General features: G+C 46.5%; 1 protein-coding gene and 1 long non-coding RNA gene across 2 annotated transcripts in view; one reads left to right on the top strand and one right to left on the bottom strand.

Annotated features, from left to right (window-relative positions):
• Nucleotides 1–14: 14 nt before the first annotated feature.
• Nucleotides 15–8174, top strand: LOC146863444 (uncharacterized). Its single transcript, XR_014978257.1, has 2 exons — nucleotides 15–1101; nucleotides 4860–8174. It is a non-coding gene; the product is annotated as an uncharacterized LOC146863444 (long non-coding RNA).
• Nucleotides 8175–19034: 10860 nt separating this feature from the next.
• The window catches only part of LOC146863443 (uncharacterized), a 265763-nt gene continuing 262587 nt past the window's right edge, over nucleotides 19035–22210 (bottom strand). Inside the window, exon 7 of the mRNA XM_085642873.1 lies at nucleotides 19035–21468. Within this exon, the coding sequence (XP_085498999.1) occupies nucleotides 19787–21468 (1682 nt within the window). The 3' untranslated portion in view covers nucleotides 19035–19786. The remainder of the gene's footprint in view (nucleotides 21469–22210) is intronic.

Genomic DNA, 22210 nt, shown 5'->3' with positions numbered 1-22210 from the left:
ATTGTACTGCTCGATTTTCCCGGCCTTCCGGTGTTGCAGGGCAGTCTATGTGACTTCAGTCTCTTTCCATTCAAGTCTAAGGGTTAGAGTAGTGTATAGAGCCTATTTATTAGGCACTTCAACATGATCCTGTGTTCTTCCCCATAGATCAGGGTTTGCATACATATCCTAGGGGATAGATTCGGTAGCCTTGAGGATAACTTGCCCTATAGTGAGGGTATTTCATAGAGCTGTGTTGAATTCAGGCCTGGTAGGCCTTAAACGGGAAAGCATGTTTATTGAATGTATAATAGACTGAAGTCAAGGGTGGAATGTACTGCTCGATTTTCCCGGCCTTCCGGTGTTGCAGGGCAGTCTATGTGACTTCAGTCTCTTTCCATTCAAGTCTAAGGGTTAGAGTAGTGTATAGAGCCTATTTATTAGGCACTTCAACATGACCCTGTGTTCTTCCCCATAGATCAGGGTTTGCATACATATCCTAGGGGATAGATTTGTTAGCATTAGGGGTAATATGTTCTGTAGTAAGGGTATCTAATGGAGCTGTGCTGCATTCAGGCCTGGTAGGCCTTAAATGGGAGAGACTCCATCTTTCCTCCTGCTCTAGCAGCTTGGGAAGTTTCTAGGTCATAGGCAGTGTTTTAGTTAGGAGGTGTTATTCGCTTGGAGAGAACCGGTTCAGGCCGGCCCTTATCGAAGGATTGTATTCTCCTTCATGCTGAAGACACTACAACAGGCCGGCCGGCTGGGAACGTGTCCTTGGCACGGGGAGGTACAGGAATTTGGTGGGCGGCAGGTTTCGAGCTGGAAATTTCCATGAGAGAATGCACATCTATATTAGTGAAAGTCTGAGGCAGAGACTGGCACTTGCTTCTAGACCATAGGCGGCATCTGGCCGTTAGCAGTAAAGCTACTACTTATTCCAGGGAAGACAGATGATGAACCTGAATCTAAAGAGGAGAGATCAGCTGATGAGGAGGAGGTTCCAGTGACTCGGAGGAAAAAGAGAAGGGAGTAAATCTGTGACTGCAGAGGTGTGACTTCCAGGCGAAGCCAAGGCGCAGACGGAAAGGGAACCTAGATGACCTTTGAGTATATAACCAGGTGACGTTAACCCTTTACTATTAGAGTATACAACTTGACCTTTTACTTTCCTTGCAGGTTGTCTATATATATAATGTATTACTATTAGAGTATACAACTTGACCTTTTACTTTTCTTTGTAGGTCGTGTGCTATGATGCAATGTTATGTGACTGCGTATGTAATGACTAATAAAGTGTCCCGATTGTAATGAACCAACAAGTGCTGCGTGTTCTTGTATGAGAGGATGGCCTATTCTTCTAGTCAGTTGTAGTTTGATCTGTACAGAGGACGATCCTGGACAGGTAAGTGGTAACTGAACAAGGGAGAAGGGAGCTCCTCAAACTGGAGAACAGGTTGTGCTCAACTAACAGTCCTTGTGTGATCTGATACATAGTGGTACCGATTCCCCTGTTGCATGTCGTGGTAACCATAGGATGAGCACATGTGAGGCTGCTGTCTAGGCAGGAGTACCTGGGTCCGTCTGGGACCGCGAGGACTTTGTAGCTGCCGCCGAGGTAGGAGTATCTGGGTCCGTCTGGGACCGCGAGGACTTTGGAGCTGCCGCCGAGGTAGGAGTATCTGGGTCCGTCTGGGACCGCGAGGACTTTGTAGCTGCCGCCGAGGTAGGAGTATCTGGGTCCGTCTGGGACCGCGAGAACTTTGCAGGCTGCCGCCTGGGTAGGAGTATCTGGGTCCGTCTGGGACCGCGAGGACTTTGTAGCTGCCGCTGAGGTAGGAGTATCTGGGTCCGTCTGGGACCGCGAGAACTTTGCAGGCTGCCGCCGAGGTAGGAGTATCTGGGTCCGTCTGGGACCGCGAGGACTTTGTAGCTGCCGCCGAGGTAGGAGTATCTGGGTCCGTCTGGGACCGCGAGAACTTTGCAGGCTGCCGCCTGGGTAGGAGTATCTGGGTCCGTCTGGGACCGCGAGGACTTTGTAGCTGCCGCTGAGGTAGGAGTATCTGGGTCCGTCTGGGACCGCGAGAACTTTGCAGGCTGCCGCCGAGGTAGGAGTATCTGGGTCCGTCTGGGACCGCGAGAACTTTGCAGGCTGCCGCCTGGGTAGGAGTATCTGGGTCCGTCTGGGACCGCGAGAACTTTGCAGGCTGCCGCCTGGGTAGAAGTATCTGGGTCCGTCTGGGACCGCGAGGACTTTGAGTGTCGCTGCCGAATGGGTAGGAGATTCTGGGTCTAACAAAGGCCGCGAGACTTTGAGTGTCGCTGCCGAATGGGTAGGAGGTTCTGGGTCTAACAAAGGCCGCGAGACTTTGAGTGTCGCTGCCGAATGGGTAGGAGGTTCTGGGTCTAACACAGGCCGCGAGACTTTGAGTGTCGCTGCCGAATGGGTAGGAGGTTCTGGGTCTAACACAGGCCGCGAGACTTTGAGTGTCGCTGCCGAATGGGTAGGAGGTTCTGGGTCTAACAAAGGCCGCGAGACTTTGAGTGTCGCTGCCGAATGGGTAGGAGGTTCTGGGTCTAACAAGGGCCGCGAGACTTTGAGTGTCGCTGCCGAATGGGTAGGAGGTTCTGGGTCTAACACAGGCCGCGAGACTTTGAGTGTCGCTGCCGAATGGGTAGGAGGTTCTGGGTCTAACAAAGGCCGCGAGACTTTGAGTGTCGCTGCCGAATGGGTAGGAGGTTCTGGGTCTAACAAGGGCCGCGAGACTGTGGGTGTCACTGCCGAATGGGTCTGAGATTGCGAGGCTGTGAGGCCTCCATATATAATTATAATAGGAATTCCCTGTCCTTAGGTGGTACGCATATATGTGGTTATTTAGGTGTAAAAAGGCCCTAGGGAGGGGGTAACGTTCTGGTTTGGGTTAAAAAGGCTCTGTGGAGCAGGTTCTATCAGGAGGAAAAACCCAAGCAGAACATTTGGCGTTGTGAACAGTTTACGTATTCTGTGTGCGTTGTGTGGTCCCGTGTTTGCTTCTAGTGTGTGCGTGACTTTGTTTGTATGTTCTTTGTGATATACTGCTGTGTCAAGCCTTTCTTCTTCTTTCTTTTCTTTCTTTTCTTCTCTCTCTTTTTTGCAATCTGTTCTTAACATTGTACATATGCTTTTAAGTTGCCCATTGATATTCCCGGCTGGGATACAATGCCTTGTGAAGCCCTAGCCCGGGAGTGGGCTGAGTAATTGGAGACAGACTTTTGAACATCACTTGATTTATTTGAATGGGGGCAGACGGTATGATGTGCTGGCTCGTGCAGTGAGCTCATTGTGCTGCTTTAGAATTGGTATGTGTATATTTCAGCGTGTCTTCTGAAGGGTGCTTGTAAATAGCTTGCTACGTGAGGCAGAGAGGGCTGGATCCCTTTCCAGTGTTAGTTAAGGAATGCATATCTACTGTTTTCAGTTGTAAAGTGCATGTAAGATCTCAAACCGTGGCTCTGAAACGTGGGACTCCCTTGAAATTCCAGTCTCCGTAGTTGCAAGGAAGGGTGTTATTCAGCAGGTGATTGATGGCATCTTGGAGAGAGACAGCGGTGTTATTTTCATGTGTTGGTTACCATGCATTACACATGTGGGCATTTGCAATGAGAACGTAGTAAGTTGAACACAGAGCTGGTTGATGCCCAGGTTGCTAATATATCTTTGACGTCACAATTAAACGTGTACCAGGCTGTGAAGTTGTTCACTTTTCCATGCCAGAATGATTCAGGTGTGATAAGTGTTACAGAGAATGCTGGCAGGCTATGAGCTACGCAGGCGGTTTTAATTAATTCCTCTAGGGAGTTTTCTCAGCCTGCATGGAATGTGCATAAAAGTAAACAGACTAATGTTGTAAGCTTCTCGATCACCGGTTGCGGACATAAATTACACTTGACTCTGTATGATATATTTTGCTTTAAAAGATGATTGCAACAATGTGATTTTGGATGTGCACAGCTGATTCTGTACAATAAGTCTGATATGTGGTCTCTTCATTAACATGTACATTTATTTCCTAAGGTGCTTCTAGAGCAATGTGCCCTTTTTAGTCACAGGAAAGTGCAGGGAATTAATAGGTCCCTTTTATTTCAGATGCTGGGCACATATTGTGCTTTTGCGCCCCAACAAATACTGAACAAAGCTGGGTTAGAGGCTATGTGATTTACCTATGGGACAGCATTTTCAGTTTAAGACATGTGCAGTCTTGTTTGAGGTAAGCAGGAGTTACAGCTATTTTTCCTCTCAGACCTGTAAAATAGCTGTTCTGGCAGTGGGTCATTTGACAGCGTCTTTCAGATTGCTGTTTGGGAGACTTGCATTGAGATCGTCCAGCAACGCTGGGCAGAGCTCAGGCTTTCTGTGAAGTCCGGGAAGGAATTCCTACGGGAGGGGTCATCTCATCTCAGCTCCTCTCCTCCGTGGGTAGGGACGGCTTCCTGGGCATAACTGTCTGGGAGGCTTGCACAGGCGCAGGCCCCCCCCCCCATGAGCAGAGTCGCAGACAGTCCAAGTGAGTTGGCAGGCGTGCAATTCTCTCCAACCTTGAAGGCGGAGTAGTCCCTGCTTGTTATCTTTGGCAAGAGGCCATTTAGAGTCCGCGGAGATTTGAGAAGGGGGGCTGAACCTGTGAGGGGTGCAGTGAGAGAAGTCTGAGAAGGAGACTGCCCCAGCCCTTCTTGCTGTGTATTGAAACAGAGGGATTTTATCAAGACTTTAGAGGCTAAAGTGTTAGTGGTATTATTACCCGATTCCCCAGAGCTGGAGGAGACCTATATAGACAGAAATTAAAATATTGTACTTTTGAAAATGTTCTTTGCAAGAAAAGTGATTCTTGTTTCTTTTCCAGATTCGCCCAGTTCTCCGCGTGTGAGTGGGACTCCCTTCTCCCGTGTGAGTGGGGCCCTCCCTCTCCCCTCCCCTCCCCCCTTCCCTTCCCTCCCCCCCCCAAGCCTGGAGTAATACGAGACGGTGGCGGCTGATGCCGGTGGCTATCCAGACTGCATGGGGTCCTCCCTTATCAAGAAGATACAGCTGCTGATGTGTACCGGAGAGCATGATGGCCTGCTTCTTTCCAAGCGACATGGGATCGTCGAAGTATGGAACTTTTTCCTTCACGTGCGGCCAACGTTGTTTGCATGAAGGCGGTGTGTTTTTTCATGCTGCAGGACTGTTTTTTTTTTTTAGGGATGGACATGAATAGAGACGCTCTGCAGCACTCTGAGTAGATACTTTTTTTGAGTTAGTGAACGGTGATAACTTGTGGCTATTGCTACTATATCTGAGTTTGACAGTGGAGTCTCCACTTTAATCATTAGAAGCATTAGGTGCGTTCAACAGCTTGCTTGATTTATTTTCTGTATCCATTCCACATGTATCCGGATGTCTATGAGCTATTTCTAGCTGCTCCTGTAGTTGTGGCTACTACATGTGTTTGGAGAATGCGAACTTTATTTGCTCTACAGTGATTATCACATACCTTTGATGAGTTTTTTGCTGCTTTTCAAGTCATGCTTTGTTTTGAGCTATGTATTTTTGTGTAGCAGCTTCACAATATGAGTTGCTGTTTCGACATGTGCTTTTTAGTAGTTGTGACTTTTACTTTAGTTGCTTTCAACTGCGATATGCAGTACTTTCATGATCATTTTGCTTTTCACTTATGTAATACAGTTGCTATTTGCTAGATTTTGTTTTTGACATATGCGAATGGTGATGATCAAGGGTCATGGGGTGCAAAGTAGTGAATCAGCCTCTTGTGGTCTGACACTCTATGGTGACCCTCAACCACCACCATTCTGTACTGACCTAGGTGTGTTTTGCCTTTTAGTGAAATAGTCTTTCCAAGAATAGAAGGTATGGTATGTTGAGGTGCAGTCTTGTGGGTGGTGGTGCACACATGTGCTCAATGATGTATACTGAGGGATTTAGCGTATAATGTTATTTAGGTTAGGTGAATTATGATTTCGACCTATTGGCTTTGACGTGGTCTAATGTGATTCTGCCTTTTGACTCTACCTTGCTTCAAATTTCTCTGTGGGTGTAAAGTTGTGTGGATGAGAATTATTGGTGTTTCTGCTTTGGCAGTCTATAATGCCAAATCTATTTAGAAAATGGCCTGCTGGATGGTCAAATCTATTAATCATACTTCTACAGTCTTATCCGACTTACTATTAGACGCCCAGGGTGAACGTAGAGCCATTTTGCAAAATAGAGCAGCCATTGATTATCTTTTGCTTAAACATGGACACGATTGTTAGGTATTCTGATTATTATCGGCATTTTGATTTCTATCTGTTGCTTTATTCACGTGTATTCCTTCAATGCTTCAATTCTGCACACTTGGTACTAGACATAGATCAGTTCGTTTTTTTTTTTTATAATAGACTGAAGTCAAGGGTGGAATGTACTGCTCGATTTTCCCGGCCTTCCGGTGTTGCAGGGCAATCCATATGACTTCAGTCTCTTTCCATCCGAGTCTAAGGACTGGAGTAGTGAATAGGGCCTAGCTATTAGACATTTGTGACACAATCCCGTGCTCCTACCCATAGCTCAGGGCCTACACACATAGCCTAGGGGATAGATTCGGTAGCCTTGAGGATAACTTGCCCTATAGTAAGGGTATTTCATGGAGCTGAATTCAGGCCTGGTAGGCCTTAAACGGGAGAGATATTATTCACTTCGACATGATCCTGTGTTCTTCCCCATAGATCAGGGTTTGCACACATAGCCTAGGGGATAGATTCGGTAGCCTTGAGGATAACTTGCCCTATAGTGAGGGTATTTCATAGAGCTGTGTTGAATTCAGGCCTGGTAGGCCTTAAACGGGAAAGCATGTTTATTGAATGTATAATAGACTGAAGTCAAGGGTGGAATGTACTGCTCGATTTTCCCGGCCTTCCGGTGTTGCAGGGCAGTCTATGTGACTTCAGTCTCTTTCCATTCAAGTCTAAGGGTTAGAGTAGTGTATAGAGCCTATTTATTAGGCACTTCAACATGATCCTGTGTTCTTCCCCATAGATCAGGGTTTGCATACATATCCTAGGGGATAGATTCGGTAGCCTTGAGGATAACTTGCCCTATAGTGAGGGTATTTCATAGAGCTGTGTTGAATTCAGGCCTGGTAGGCCTTAAACGGGAAAGCATGTTTATTGAATGTATAATAGACTGAAGTCAAGGGTGGAATGTACTGCTCGATTTTCCCGGCCTTCCGGTGTTGCAGGGCAGTCTATGTGACTTCAGTCTCTTTCCATTCAAGTCTAAGGGTTAGAGTAGTGTATAGAGCCTATTTATTAGGCACTTCAACATGACCCTGTGTTCTTCCCCATAGATCAGGGTTTGCATACATATCCTAGGGGATAGATTTGTTAGCATTAGGGGTAATATGTTCTGTAGTAAGGGTATCTAATGGAGCTGTGCTGCATTCAGGCCTGGTAGGCCTTAAATGGGAGAGACTCCATCTTTCCTCCTGCTCTAGCAGCTTGGGAAGTTTCTAGGTCATAGGCAGTGTTTTAGTTAGGAGGTGTTATTCGCTTGGAGAGAACCGGTTCAGGCCGGCCCTTATCGAAGGATTGTATTCTCCTTCATGCTGAAGACACTACAACAGGCCGGCCGGCTGGGAACGTGTCCTTGGCACGGGGAGGTACAGGAATTTGGTGGGCGGCAGGTTTCGAGCTGGAAATTTCCATGAGAGAATGCACATCTATATTAGTGAAAGTCTGAGGCAGAGACTGGCACTTGCTTCTAGACCATAGGCGGCATCTGGCCGTTAGCAGTAAAGCTACTACTTATTCCAGGGAAGACAGATGATGAACCTGAATCTAAAGAGGAGAGATCAGCTGATGAGGAGGAGGTTCCAGTGACTCGGAGGAAAAAGAGAAGGGAGTAAATCTGTGACTGCAGAGGTGTGACTTCCAGGCGAAGCCAAGGCGCAGACGGAAAGGGAACCTAGATGACCTTTGAGTATATAACCAGGTGACGTTAACCCTTTACTATTAGAGTATACAACTTGACCTTTTACTTTCCTTGCAGGTTGTCTATATATATAATGTATTACTATTAGAGTATACAACTTGACCTTTTACTTTTCTTTGTAGGTCGTGTGCTATGATGCAATGTTATGTGACTGCGTATGTAATGACTAATAAAGTGTCCCGATTGTAATGAACCAACAAGTGCTGCGTGTTCTTGTATGAGAGGATGGCCTATTCTTCTAGTCAGTTGTAGTTTGATCTGTACAGAGGACGATCCTGGACAGGTAAGTGGTAACTGAACAAGGGAGAAGGGAGCTCCTCAAACTGGAGAACAGGTTGTGCTCAACTAACAGTCCTTGTGTGATCTGATACATAGTGGTACCGATTCCCCTGTTGCATGTCGTGGTAACCATAGGATGAGCACATGTGAGGCTGCTGTCTAGGCAGGAGTACCTGGGTCCGTCTGGGACCGCGAGGACTTTGTAGCTGCCGCCGAGGTAGGAGTATCTGGGTCCGTCTGGGACCGCGAGGACTTTGGAGCTGCCGCCGAGGTAGGAGTATCTGGGTCCGTCTGGGACCGCGAGGACTTTGTAGCTGCCGCCGAGGTAGGAGTATCTGGGTCCGTCTGGGACCGCGAGAACTTTGCAGGCTGCCGCCTGGGTAGGAGTATCTGGGTCCGTCTGGGACCGCGAGGACTTTGTAGCTGCCGCTGAGGTAGGAGTATCTGGGTCCGTCTGGGACCGCGAGAACTTTGCAGGCTGCCGCCGAGGTAGGAGTATCTGGGTCCGTCTGGGACCGCGAGGACTTTGTAGCTGCCGCCGAGGTAGGAGTATCTGGGTCCGTCTGGGACCGCGAGAACTTTGCAGGCTGCCGCCTGGGTAGGAGTATCTGGGTCCGTCTGGGACCGCGAGGACTTTGTAGCTGCCGCTGAGGTAGGAGTATCTGGGTCCGTCTGGGACCGCGAGAACTTTGCAGGCTGCCGCCGAGGTAGGAGTATCTGGGTCCGTCTGGGACCGCGAGAACTTTGCAGGCTGCCGCCTGGGTAGGAGTATCTGGGTCCGTCTGGGACCGCGAGAACTTTGCAGGCTGCCGCCTGGGTAGAAGTATCTGGGTCCGTCTGGGACCGCGAGGACTTTGAGTGTCGCTGCCGAATGGGTAGGAGATTCTGGGTCTAACAAAGGCCGCGAGACTTTGAGTGTCGCTGCCGAATGGGTAGGAGGTTCTGGGTCTAACAAAGGCCGCGAGACTTTGAGTGTCGCTGCCGAATGGGTAGGAGGTTCTGGGTCTAACAAAGGCCGCGAGACTTTGAGTGTCGCTGCCGAATGGGTAGGAGGTTCTGGGTCTAACACAGGCCGCGAGACTTTGAGTGTCGCTGCCGAATGGGTAGGAGGTTCTGGGTCTAACACAGGCCGCGAGACTTTGAGTGTCGCTGCCGAATGGGTAGGAGGTTCTGGGTCTAACAAAGGCCGCGAGACTTTGAGTGTCGCTGCCGAATGGGTAGGAGGTTCTGGGTCTAACAAGGGCCGCGAGACTGTGGGTGTCACTGCCGAATGGGTCTGAGATTGCGAGGCTGTGAGGCCTCCATATATAATTATAATAGGAATTCCCTGTCCTTAGGTGGTACGCATATATGTGGTTATTTAGGTGTAAAAAGGCCCTAGGGAGGGGGTAACGTTCTGGTTTGGGTTAAAAAGGCTCTGTGGAGCAGGTTCTATCAGGAGGAAAAACCCAAGCAGAACAGTTATACAGCATGGGCTCAGCCTAATATCCTACACCGACGACACGCAGCTCATCCTCTCCCTCATGAAGAACCCCGAAGACACCAGACTCAGCATCCAGGAAGGAATGAAAGATGTCGCAGCCTGGATGAACAATAGCTGTCTTAAGCTCAACTTGGAAAAGACAGAGGTCCTCCACCACCTGGGACAACACCTTGTGGGCTTCTACCCTCGGAAACCCACCCACTCCATCAGAACATGCCCGAAACCTCTGCATCATTCTAGACTCCTCCCACTCCGTGACCCACCGGATCAACGTCATCGCCTCCACCTGCTTCAACTCCCTCTGCATTCTCTGCAAGACCTTCAAGTGAATCCCCCCTGAATGCAAAAATAGTGTCACCCACACACTCATACCCAGCAGACTGGACTAAGGTAACGCACTCTACGCCGGAATCAACAAAACCTTGCTACATAGATTCCAAACCATCCAGAACACCGCAGCAGGACTCGTCCTCGGAACCCCACAACATGAGCACATGACCTAGCACCTACAAGACCTCCACTGGCTCCCCATCGAAAAGAGAATAACCTTTAAGCTACTCACCCACACCTACATAACATAACATATGTATTTGTAAAGCGCACGTTCACCCAGAGGAATCTTGGCGCTGAATAATAGATGTTTCTTGTTACCCAACTCAATGGTACTCATTTTATCGACCTCAGATGGATGAAAGGCTGAGTGGACCTGCCGGGATTTGAACCTGTTACCATGAAGTTGAACATAGGCCCCTGCAGTAGATGCATTAGTCTACTGAGCCACCAGCCAGGCAAATCCCTCCACAACATCTGACCCAAATACCTCAGCGAAAGAGTCTACTTCCACGTACCCAAAAGGAAACTCCGCTCCGCCGACCTTGCCCTGGCAGAGACTCCACATATCCACAGAACCAGAGCAGGTGGAAGAGCCTTCTCCTACGTCGCAACAAAGACCTGGAACGAGCTCCCAGTCAATATCAGACCCTCTCCCACTCTGCACACCTTGCCGACGAGCCTCAAGACCTGGCTCTTCGACTGATCCGGAGCTGCAGCCACCTCCCCAGCACCTTGAGACCCTCATGTGTGAGTGGCGTACTTAAAAAAACCCTGATTGATTGAAATTCATTCTCCACTGCCGACTCTTCAGACCAAAAGGCCTAATTCAAGGGTTTTTCAGTTTAGGACTCCTGTTGGGATGACCACTGGGAGAGGCACCGCCTGGCAGGACGGAAGGGGCAGTTGTGAGCAATCAATGCTCCTGTTTACAGGGATCCCTGAACCGTCAGTTCGTCCCAACGATGGCCTCGACCTCCCCCCCGTCCGCGGAAGGGGATCGGTCACTTACCTGAAGGAGTCCCTGTTTGGGTGCCAACTGAAGGAAGTGACCCGTTTCAGGTCATCGAGGTCACACAAAAGACCACCTCTCAGCATTCCACACAAAAAGAAGAGTCAATCAGACAGTAGGGAATACAAACCAATAATTATTTATTTAGGCACACTCAGAGTGGAGCCCTGTCTGCCCAGTCGCTAGGAGTGTAGCAGAGGGTCTGACAACAAGCATAACGATACATTATGTACATTCCGTACCAGGTGAAAACACGCCCACAGTGGAATTTTCCAGAAGACTGCAACTAACAAAGAAATGCAGAGGATAAGTTTAGATTCTGAGGCCGGACACCCATTATCTACTAGCCAAGGTCATTCTCCCTGGGCCTGCCACTAGACAAGTGGGAAAAGGCCTTTATCTACCTGGAAAGAATGCACTAATGAGGATGATCGATTCACTAGCAAAGCAAAGCAAAGCAAAACCTAACATCTGGGAAACAAAACTCAACTTGGGTCCTTTCTCGGAATACACGTGATATTAGTTTCAAGTATGACTTAAAATGGCGGCTATACATAAAATGGTGCCTCGAATGCTAACTTATATGAAACAACATGCAAATATACTTTTTCTATTCTACACAGTGGAGACAATGAATAAAGCCTAACTGAACCCACCTGGAGTCTGTACTTCTTCCACCTGATGACCAATTTTGTAACACTGGCGACGAGCTGGCTTTCGTCTCCTCCCCTTCTCTTTACTCCATGGGTAACATGCTGTTGTAATCTTCAAATAAGGTACTGTTTTTTTTCCTTTACGTCTGGCTGCCTAACCATTGAACCTTGAGGCAGAGTCTTTGTATTCCGACGGACTGCCCTCTGCTGTTTTCAAAAGCGGTCGATGACATACTCCGGTCACGACTAGGGGGCAGATTTATGACGACTGGCGCATCCCTGCAAATCAGCAGAGATGCGCCAGATAACATGCGTCATGCAAGTTTACCCCTGTGCCACCACAGATGCGCCACATTTACAATGCGGCGCATCATGGCGCAAGGATAAACAGATGCGTGATGCATCTCCCGTCGGAAGGGTGGCGCATTGTTGGAGTCATGTTGCAAGCGCAACTCAACTCCAGCAATGCTCGTGGCCTGCCCATACACAACGTGGTGCATCAAGCCTTATGCCTGCTTTAAGCAGGCGCAAGGTTTTGACGCAGCGGTGTCAGACAAGTGCCTGAGTGAAATCTTGCAGATTTCACTCAGGCACTTCTCCGAGGCTTTCATGCACCGGAACGCCCACCCTGCACCAGAACCCCCACATGAAACCTGACGCAGGTTTTATGTGGCGCAGGGCTTTACAACATGAAGCATCTCCCTAGATGTGTCACGTTGTAAATCCGTCGTAGCATAGCACTAGCTTTACGCCGCCGCTGCGTCACAGGGCTTGTAAATCTGCCCTGAAGTGTTCAAGGGGAACGTGGCCACCCAAGGGACCTTGATGGGAAAGATTGATAAATAGGTCCCTTAACCTTGAAGGGGGTACGATTTTGTAATTCCTGAGTATAAGGTTATTACTTATACTTATTTCGTGCCTCACTTCCCAAAACGCTTTCACCACTTCTTCAACCTCACTCCTGCTGTTTGGCCACCCCTGAAGAGCATAAGCTTTGACTTTGGCAAGCACCAAGTCCTCTGAAATAGCTGCATTCCACTCATCATCGGTGAGGGCTGGGAGGTTGATAGCCAAGAAAGGGTATTCACATGTTTCACATTCCTCCATATTCTCTAAGGGGGATCTGGAGAGGAAATCCGCTGCCATGTTTAGGTTACCTGTGATGTATTCCAGTTTGTATCAAAAAATCTCTAGGCCCAGCTATTCTTGGTGTGCTGTTTCAAGATCCTTTGGTGGAGAACATGTGCATGAGGGGTTTATGGTCAGTCAGGATATCGGATTGGGTGCCCCACAGGTAAAGTTTAACGTGTTTGACTGCCCAAAAGCATGCAAGGGCTTCTCTCTCTCTACCACTGAGTAGTTAGCTTCTGATTTCATTTGGGCACGAGATGCAAAGACCGTGATTCTCTCTTTACCCTCAATGACCTGTGAGAGGGTAGCCCCCAGGCCCTTGCTGCTGGCATCAGTGCTGAGTATAGTTTTCCTGCTATGCTGGAAGTTACACAATTATGGGGCAGACAGAATGGCTTTTTTGATGTTTCTCCAGCCAAATGAATTGTGCATGGTTCTTATGTACAATGAGAAAGATCTGAAAATTTCCGGACATATTTTGTCATGAACTCTGCTAGTCCCAAGAAGGACTCCAGCTCCTCTTTGTATTTTGGCGTGACTACCTCTTGAACAGCCTACAACAAGCACATTTTTGGTTTAAATCCGTCTTTTGAAATTGATTGACTCCGGTATTCCACCATACTCACACAAATTTGGCATTTCTCTCTTTGTAATGTGAGTCCCACATCTCTGAGTTTACCCAGGACCTGGCTTAGACACATGTCATGTTCTTCCACCGTGGCCCCATAGATTAAAATATCATACTGGAAGCAGAGAAGTTTAGGAATTCCCTCCAGGATGCGTTGTATGATTTTTTGGAACACCTCAGCAGCAGACGCAAGATCGAACGGCATTCTGCAATACATGAAAGATCCCATTGAAGTGGTGAAAGCCGTCAACCACCTAGATTGGGGATGAAGTTCAACTTGGTGGTACATGCTTGACAGGTCGAGTTTCGAGAAGCACACTGCATCGCGCATGGTGCTCAACATTTCGTGGATCCGAGAAAGTGGATGTCTGTCAAGTCAATCCAGATGTTTCGGTTGAGGTCACGCAGGTCCACACACAGCCTGATCCCTTTGCCCTGGTCTTTCTTAGCAATCACAATGGGTGCCAACCAGTCAGCGCTCTCAACTGGTTCAATAATCCCTTGATTTTGTAACCTGCACAGTTCATTCTTCAACGGCTCATTCCTAAGGTGAGGAATGGGTCTGGTTTTGTGCACGACCGGTTTGGAGTCTTTTTTCAGTTTAATTTTGTGGTGAAACGCTTTAAGTAGGCCCTGTCTGTCATTGAATATTTCAGGGAATTCCTCACAGATCCTGTCCCCTTTAATAAATTGACTGATCGATAGGACTTGCTCTGGATTGTTGGAATCTCATTTTAGCCCCAATTATTTATTTATGTTGGCACCCCAATAGGTTGGACCACATAGACTTCGCCTACTGTAATGCGATTCTTGAAGGTGATGAGGGATTTGAACATTCCCTTGAGGGAAATGGGGTCACGATTATACCCACTGGGGGCAATGTCAGGGATTTGAAGACTTTCCTCCTTGGCAATTCTCATCTTGCTAAAATTTGCTAAGTTGATGAAGGTGTAGGGAGAGCAAGAGTCAGCGAACACTTTGATGGGGTTGCCATCTAGCCTGATGTCACAGACTGGATAGTTGACAGCATGGATCGTGGTGAGCTCTCCCACTTGTAAAATTATTTTCTTGACAGATTGAGTGACCGCCTCCTTTTCTCTGATTTCATTGAGTTTCTCTTTGTGGTAGGAATCCCTGCAGACTCTCGAAAAATGACCCCTTCTGTTGCACTTCCTGCAAGTGGCGGATTTGGCCTGACTTGGTGACTCCCACAACGATAACATTTGAGTTTGCTGTTCTAGCTTTCGAATTTGGGTCTGGCACCGTTAGGATTCCTTAATTTATATATCTCATCTTCTGTATTTAGCTCTTTTATTACGGAAACCCATTCATTGGAGGATGTGGATCGGATTTTTTTCAGGCATACTTCAGTGTGTTCAATCGATTTGGCAATTTCTATCAACTTTTCTCCCCCAGTTACTATTACATGAATGGTTCACCAAATCACCACTGAGCACATCATAACATTTTTGAAAGACTCTTGTTAGTCTGAAGGGATCCTGGCCACTATCATAACAGATAACGGAGTGCAATTTACGTCTTCTGCCATGGTGGATTTTTTGGCACATCTCAATGTTTCCCACTTTAAGACTGCTTTATAGTGCCCCAGGGCCAATGGGCTGGTGAGACTATCAACCGCATGGTTAAGGAATGTATCCAGTTAGCCTGCGCAAATCGTTTGGAAGTAGAAAACGCCTTTCAGGAGATGTTGTGGGCTTACCATATCACGCCCAGCTCTGTAATGGGAGTCTCGCCCTTTACAGCCCTTTAGGGGAGGAAACACTGTACTAAAATGTTTCCAGCTTGGTTGGGCTGGGGGACAGAGTTACTCAGGATTCCAACCTGGTCAAAGACAAAATGACAGTCTACCAAGCCAAGTACGAGAGCCAATACAATGGGAATCATGGCACCAAGTGTCAACTATGGAATGTAGTGGTCTGGGTGTATGTAAAGAAGCCTGTTGGCCGGGAAGGGTCTATGTCCAAATTCTTTCAACCTATGCACATTGCTGAAATTAAACTAAATGTAGCCATAATGAACAATAGACAATGCTGGAGCATGGACAGACTGGTTCGCCACAACCCTCATCAATTGCCCACCAGTGGGAGTTCTTCAAGCGGAAGGGAGTCTAGTCTCTGCAGCAGAGAGGTCACAGCACGCCAAGACGCCAAAGTGCCAGTCTTTAAAGACTATGTCATGGATACCTGAATTGTTTCATTTGGAATTGCCAGCTATTCTCTGTGGTTACCTTCCTGAATCTCTCTTCTCCTTTCCCTGTTCTACCCCTCCTTTTCCCTTTTCAGTGCACCGAGTTTCTTCTCCTTCCTTTTGTTTCCCTATGGGGAAATATGCGTAGTCATTTGGAATCTTCCCACTTGGTACCTTCCTTCTCCTCTCCCCTTTTATGTTGAGTAGAACGCTCCAACTGAGGGTTCTGAAGTGTGACTGGGAATGTTGGGAGATGCTTTGAGGCATGTAGGCTGTGACAGGAGTGGAGCAGTGAGGACGATGAATAAAGCCTACCTGAGCCCACCTAGAGTCTGTACTTCTTCCACCTGATGACCAAATTTGCAACGCCATACACATTCAAGAATAAACCTACTTGTCCCATGCGCAGGTGCGGTCTGTGACTGATCTGTAGACTTGTGAGAATTTTGTCCAATATATTCAGTTGCAAACGTTTCTCTTTTGCTTTATTTTCATTGGTTCAGAATCCATGAACCATGCCTATGGAGGAGAGTGAATGTATGTTCAGAAAACTGAATATGGGATTCCTTGGTGCAGAGAGAGCCCTTTCACTTTACTTTAGAAGGCAAATCTATGTGGGGTTTCTTTCTCAATTTATACCCTGGACTTTGCTGATCTGAACTTTTACTGAGTTCTGCTCTCTAGCTAAACATTGTTTTACGATTTATTGATTATGACTATCATGATTAATTCCAATATGACAATATTTTCTTAAATAATGCATTTAAGGTTGAGACTTCAATGTCAGTCATTGTTATAGGACTAAATGTATTCTGCATTGCTATAATTTGAAAATGTCCTTTGAAATGTCTTAAACTGATACAAGTCTAGCTGGTAGCACCAAAGTCCATCTAGGGACTACACCGCTCAAAATCCATTTAAGTAATATTTGGTGATTTGACATGCTGACCCATACGAGATCTCTGGAATGTAAAGAAAGTTCTAGTGCATGTGCTCTTAAATGACTGATAGTAGAGGCTGTTTTGGCACTTAATATTTTTTAATTTTGTACAAACTGTGATGTGTGTTTGGATGTCCAGTCTGCACTGGGAGGGCATATACTTACACTTTGTATGAAATTTAAAAATCTGAGGCATGTGTGTGCATTTTCCGATTCTTATTTGTACATAACTGCTTCTTTCCCAAAGCAACATAGTAGTGCATGGACTTGGAAGCCCAGGCTGCACCAGGAGGACATGTTTATGTCAACTGTTACATTGTATTGACAGATTTCTATTGTGCTTTCCTATCTCTTGTTGTGGTTCTAAAGTGCTTGTAGACCAGGTGCTAGTGGTTCTGATTCTGAAGTGCCTGGATGAGAGAAGGGTGTTAAAAGAGGTACCATCTATTAGTGTTGAGTGCTGGTGTGGAGCATGTAATGTCTGATTCCTAGGGAGTTTGCTCCAAACTTGGCGCCGCAGTGTGAGCGTGAATTTTATGCACTGGGTGGAAAGTAATGAAAGATAGGCTTGCATACATTCAAATGTTTTTTTTTACCACATCCACAGGTGATAATGTTGGTTTTCAAGGGAACTGAGTCTGAGCTTATTCACTAGCACCCAGAGATCCACAGTCCTTAGTCACTCAGTGGCTCCTGAAGTTTTGACCTGTAAGGATTATTTTCATTTTAAAATGATCTGAATGTCATCAGCGCAGTTGTGTTAGATGAGAAAGATGTGGATGAATTCACCAGTTCCGGAAGGCGCCTATATAAATATTGTAGAGCAAAGGTGCTATAGGTGAGCCCGAGGCACACCAACTGAACGGGGGTAGGATGAGGACATGTTGGATCCGTTGCTTGAGGAAGATGTTTATCTATCTGAGAAATGTAACTGTTATCCTACTATCACACAAGAGTGTGCCCAATGAGGGGCCGCTAGCAAGCGGTCTGTAATTATCTGAGTCAGCCTGATCGAATGCCTGCTTCTTTAGAACAGGTTTATAAAACAATGTTTTCACGTCACATGGGAATTCACCAGTTGCTTCATCAACGTCAACACAGTGTGACACCTTCTACGCACCCCATCGACATCTCCCGAGCGACGGCTCTAGTATCAACTCCAATGCAGCCATTTCTTCCCTAACTTGCTGTGATCGTATTGTTTGAAGACTTAACTTCACACAATAGACAGTTGTCTCTTGCTGGGTCTTCCTCATATGTCACTACACACCACACCCTCAAACCCCTCACCATACTCTCAGACCCCTTACCACAATCTCACATCCCTCACAACAGCTGTGCCATCTGTACCAATCACATTGTTGCAGGCATCATTTCTCAACACAGCCTCATCATCTTAATCCATCGCATTGTCACAATTGATGTCACTCACAAGACTCACTATCGCTACCCCTCACATTCATATCACTCACCCATCACAGCACATCCCCTCTTTCACTACTCACCACAGACTCATCATCACACTTCCACATTCACTATCACTTACCATTACTACCCATCACATTCACATCGCTCACCATCACAACATACACCCCTTACAATACTTACCACAGACTCATAACCAGAACTTTAAAACACATCCACAGGACCCATGTGTAGAAACACACAGTACCTCTGCGACCTCGCTTGGCCTCCACAGGTGAGCAGTATAGCGCCTTCATCACAACTCTCAATTTTATCAGCTGTATCAACAGTACAGCCCATGCCCCATTCACCCATTCATGCACTCAAACATTCATCTAGCCACCCATCCAACCATGACGTCACTGTTAAACCAATGCACTCAGTCACTCACCCATCCACTCTCTTTCTTCCAGTCTGTCTCCTGTGCTTTCAACTCACGCCACAACCTATGCCCGCATGCTTCCTCTGCCTCTTTAGTCGTACATTCATTCACCCTTTCATCTCTCCTGCAACCATGCCCTCAACCACTAACTCATTCTCATGCGAGTCACCCAACAAAGAAGCACGTTGACTTATAAACCTGACCTACAGACTTTGTCAATGCTTGTTTACATATAGAAGTGATATGTATTACCCCAACACCCTCCCCCCTTCCCTTCCCCTCCTGCCCCTCTCACCACCACTTCCCCCTTCCCCTCCTTTCCCTTCCCTTCCCCTGCCCTTCCCTTCTTACCTCTCCCTCCCCTTATGCTGTTCAATTACTCTCAGCCTCTTCCCACCCTCCCTTTGTTCTCATGTTTTGTACAATCCCTTTCTTTCCACATCTGATCACTTTCTCATGTCACTCTTGTACTTACATGCGACGCTCCTCCTGTTTCACTCATATTCTTTCCAGTGAGCTACAGATGTTTAATAGCCAGTCCTGTGCCCTTCTTCATCTGGTTTCCTTTTATTAGGGCATTTTATTGCTTACAGAAATTAAGTCATGCCTATATCATAAAACCAAATTCAACAAAATCACTATTGGAAATTTTGCCAAAATATATGAGTATCACTGATGATTCCACAGGTGTGACCAAGTAATGAAGAAGACAGATCACAGTTACATGTCAGATTACGATACAATTTCATGTCAGATACAATTTCATGTCAGATACAATTAAATGACTGCGAAAAGATGACTCAAGATAGAGGAAGCAAAACTGATAAAGACAATACATTGAGAGATTCCTGCAGCCACACCCACGCTTCTGCGGTCATAGTAAAATTAGAAATATCTGTCTGCAACAAGATGTTTTCATTCGGCTTTTCCTACCCTGCACTCTTTCTTTCCAGATCCCGGGTCCCCTACATTCACCTGCACTCCAGATGTCCTCACTGTATCAAGCCAGGGCCTCAATATCCCATGTTGATGTCTTAGATGTCTGACGTAAGAGGCAAGAGTCTGGTAAGTGTTCTGCATCCTGGACATGTGTTGTCTGAAGCTGGACTAACCATCACCGCAGAAGCCTTTCCTCGGATGAAAGTGATTGGGGCTTTAAAGTTAGCAGTAGGAACACTGGCAGACTGGTCATATCTATGCCGGAAAATACACTGTTCACGACTCTTCAGTCATAAACCCTGCTGGGGAGAATTCGTTCAATTTACAAATGTGTCATTACCATAACCCAGAGATCCTTATTTATAATTTATCCAACTTAGAACATTCTGGAAGAACCCCCTCCTGGTGTTTTTCCCAGAGCTCGAAGGCGCCTTGCCTGGTGGCATTACTTTCATTCCCACAGAGACTTTGGTAATCAGCTCAGCCCGCTCCCTCATGGCCATCAGTGATTGGATGCGCTCCATGTAGCCCGGCTTGGCTTCCTCTTTCTCCGACAGGATCAGCAGGTCAATGTACTCCGGCGTTGAGAGCGGGTTTGGCTTCAGAGCGATCTCTTCCAGTCTCTGGAGACACTGAGACAACGCGTCTATGAGCTCGGCTACTTTCTCTTCAACGCTTTCAAGCTGCTCATTTAGCTGCTGAAATATCCCTTCAGCCGTCATCACTTCGCCATGTGCCTTCTCATAGTTGTCCTTTAACTCTTGGTAAGTTCCTTTTTCAATCTCAACTACATAATCCCATTTGTATTTCTGATTGAAATGAACACTCCAGACACAGCGCCCTGGACAAATACGGCAGTTCTGATTTTCATCCATTGCCGCACAGTAACACTTCTCACGATCATCAGGAATCCCACATGGATAGTGACAGGTGTGGCGACATTTCTGACAATTAGTTATGAACTCGGTTACTGCTTCTTGTTTTGCTACGGTTTTGGGCACTTCATACTCAAAGTTCTTATTGGCTTTCATCTTATCCCTGTTCTGCTCCAAGATCGCCATTGTTTTCCTGATCTCCTCCTGCTTTGTCAGACCAGTATTGATCTGGGGCTGAAGACCTTCCACGACAACCTCGAGATGCTTGCGCTCCTTAAGGACTTCCTTGGTTAATCGCAAGCTTTTCGTTTCCAGCTTGTTTAGTGATGTAAAAAACTTCTTGAGGCTGTTCACTCCCATCTTCCAGAACATCTTGTCGAAGTTGTCATCCTCTTCGGCGTCATTCGTGTATTCAGCGCATACATTGGAAGCAAACAGGGCAGAGTTGTTAAATTTGAAATGGACAGGGGCACCGTTGACCATCGGACAAGGCATCTCTGCCACTCTAATTGCTTCCAGCACTGGAGGTTTTTGACCATCAGCGAAGGTGACCAGAACGAGTATGTTGTCAGCCACATCCTTCCCAAAAATAGACAGGATGGAATCAAATATATATTTCTGTGAATGGGTGAGACGAGCCAATGAGGACTGGACTACAAAGCATACTGCGTCTAGATGATCAACACCACCGGGTGTAGAAAAGAATTCTCTAATCTGTTCAACGATGAACCTGTCTCTGTCGATGCCCCTAGTGTCGCCGAATCCTGGAGTGTCTATGATAGTGAGGCTGTATGGCACCTGGAAACCCTCCTGGTGAAAAAGGCGATACGAAGTTATTGAAGAGGTCTGGCTCTCTGCTTGTGATTTATTGGTCTCTTCATCAATTAGTTTAAATCGGAAATCATCCTCCCACTTAACTCCTAAGATGTAGTTGGCCATCCCATTAATTAAAGTGGTTTTTCCTGACCCTGTTGCTCCAAGTAGCATGATCACCTTCTCATTATAGGTAGATTTCTCTGGTCCAAATGTGCACTTCTGAAGATGTCCATCCGCGTCAATCTTCTGTCTGTGAAGCTGAAGTTTGTGAATGGACGGCTTGCTCTTTTCTTTCTCAATCCGAATGCTTTTCTCCAGAAAGTTCTTTGCTGAACGGAGATTACGAGCTGTTGAGAGAAAAGTATACACACTTTTACATACTCTTAATTAATTAAATAATTGCCCAGCATATTAATATCCAGTGTGAATGGTCGAAATAATTATTCAGTACGTGGTTTTTTGCATGCCTCTTTTTACATTTATAGCTTCATTGCTAGATATTGCATCTCTTTTGGTTGCTACATTGGGCTCAATCCATAAGATCACCTTAGTTAAATGTAGGGGCACAAAATATGGCTTCTGAGGAGATAACCCAAATGGACCTAATTCAGGATTTCTAGCTATTTCTATCCACTGAACTTACTGCCAAAAAACATGCGCCAATCTGGTTGAATTAGCGTTCTTTATTTTGAAATGGGGTAGGGCGACCATTAGAAAGATATGTAGGATCTACGGAGTGGTAATTCATTGGACATACATCTCTTTTGTACTCCCAAAAAGGTTGGAGTGGGTGCATAAATGGGGCAGAGTGCCATAAAACCTGGATATTTTATGGCAAGGACAATATAAATATACTTAGTTGTAGGAGTAAAGCAATGAAGGGTAGAATTGTAGATTTCAGCAGACTGATGTGGTCACTTCAAACTTAAGAGTTCAAGGTGCTGTCTATGTGTCTATCTATCTATCTATCTATCTATCTATCTATCTATCTATGTCTGTCTGTCTGTCTGTCTGTCTGTCTGTCTGTCTGTCTGTCTGTCAGTCTATCTATCTCGCTCTCATAGGTTTTAATGTGGGTAGTACACAAGA

This window comes from Triturus cristatus, chromosome 2_2, assembly GCF_964204655.1.
Source record: "Triturus cristatus chromosome 2_2, aTriCri1.1, whole genome shotgun sequence".
NCBI lineage: Eukaryota > Metazoa > Chordata > Amphibia > Caudata > Salamandridae > Triturus > Triturus cristatus.
This window is presented reverse-complemented; position numbering and strand designations above follow the sequence as displayed.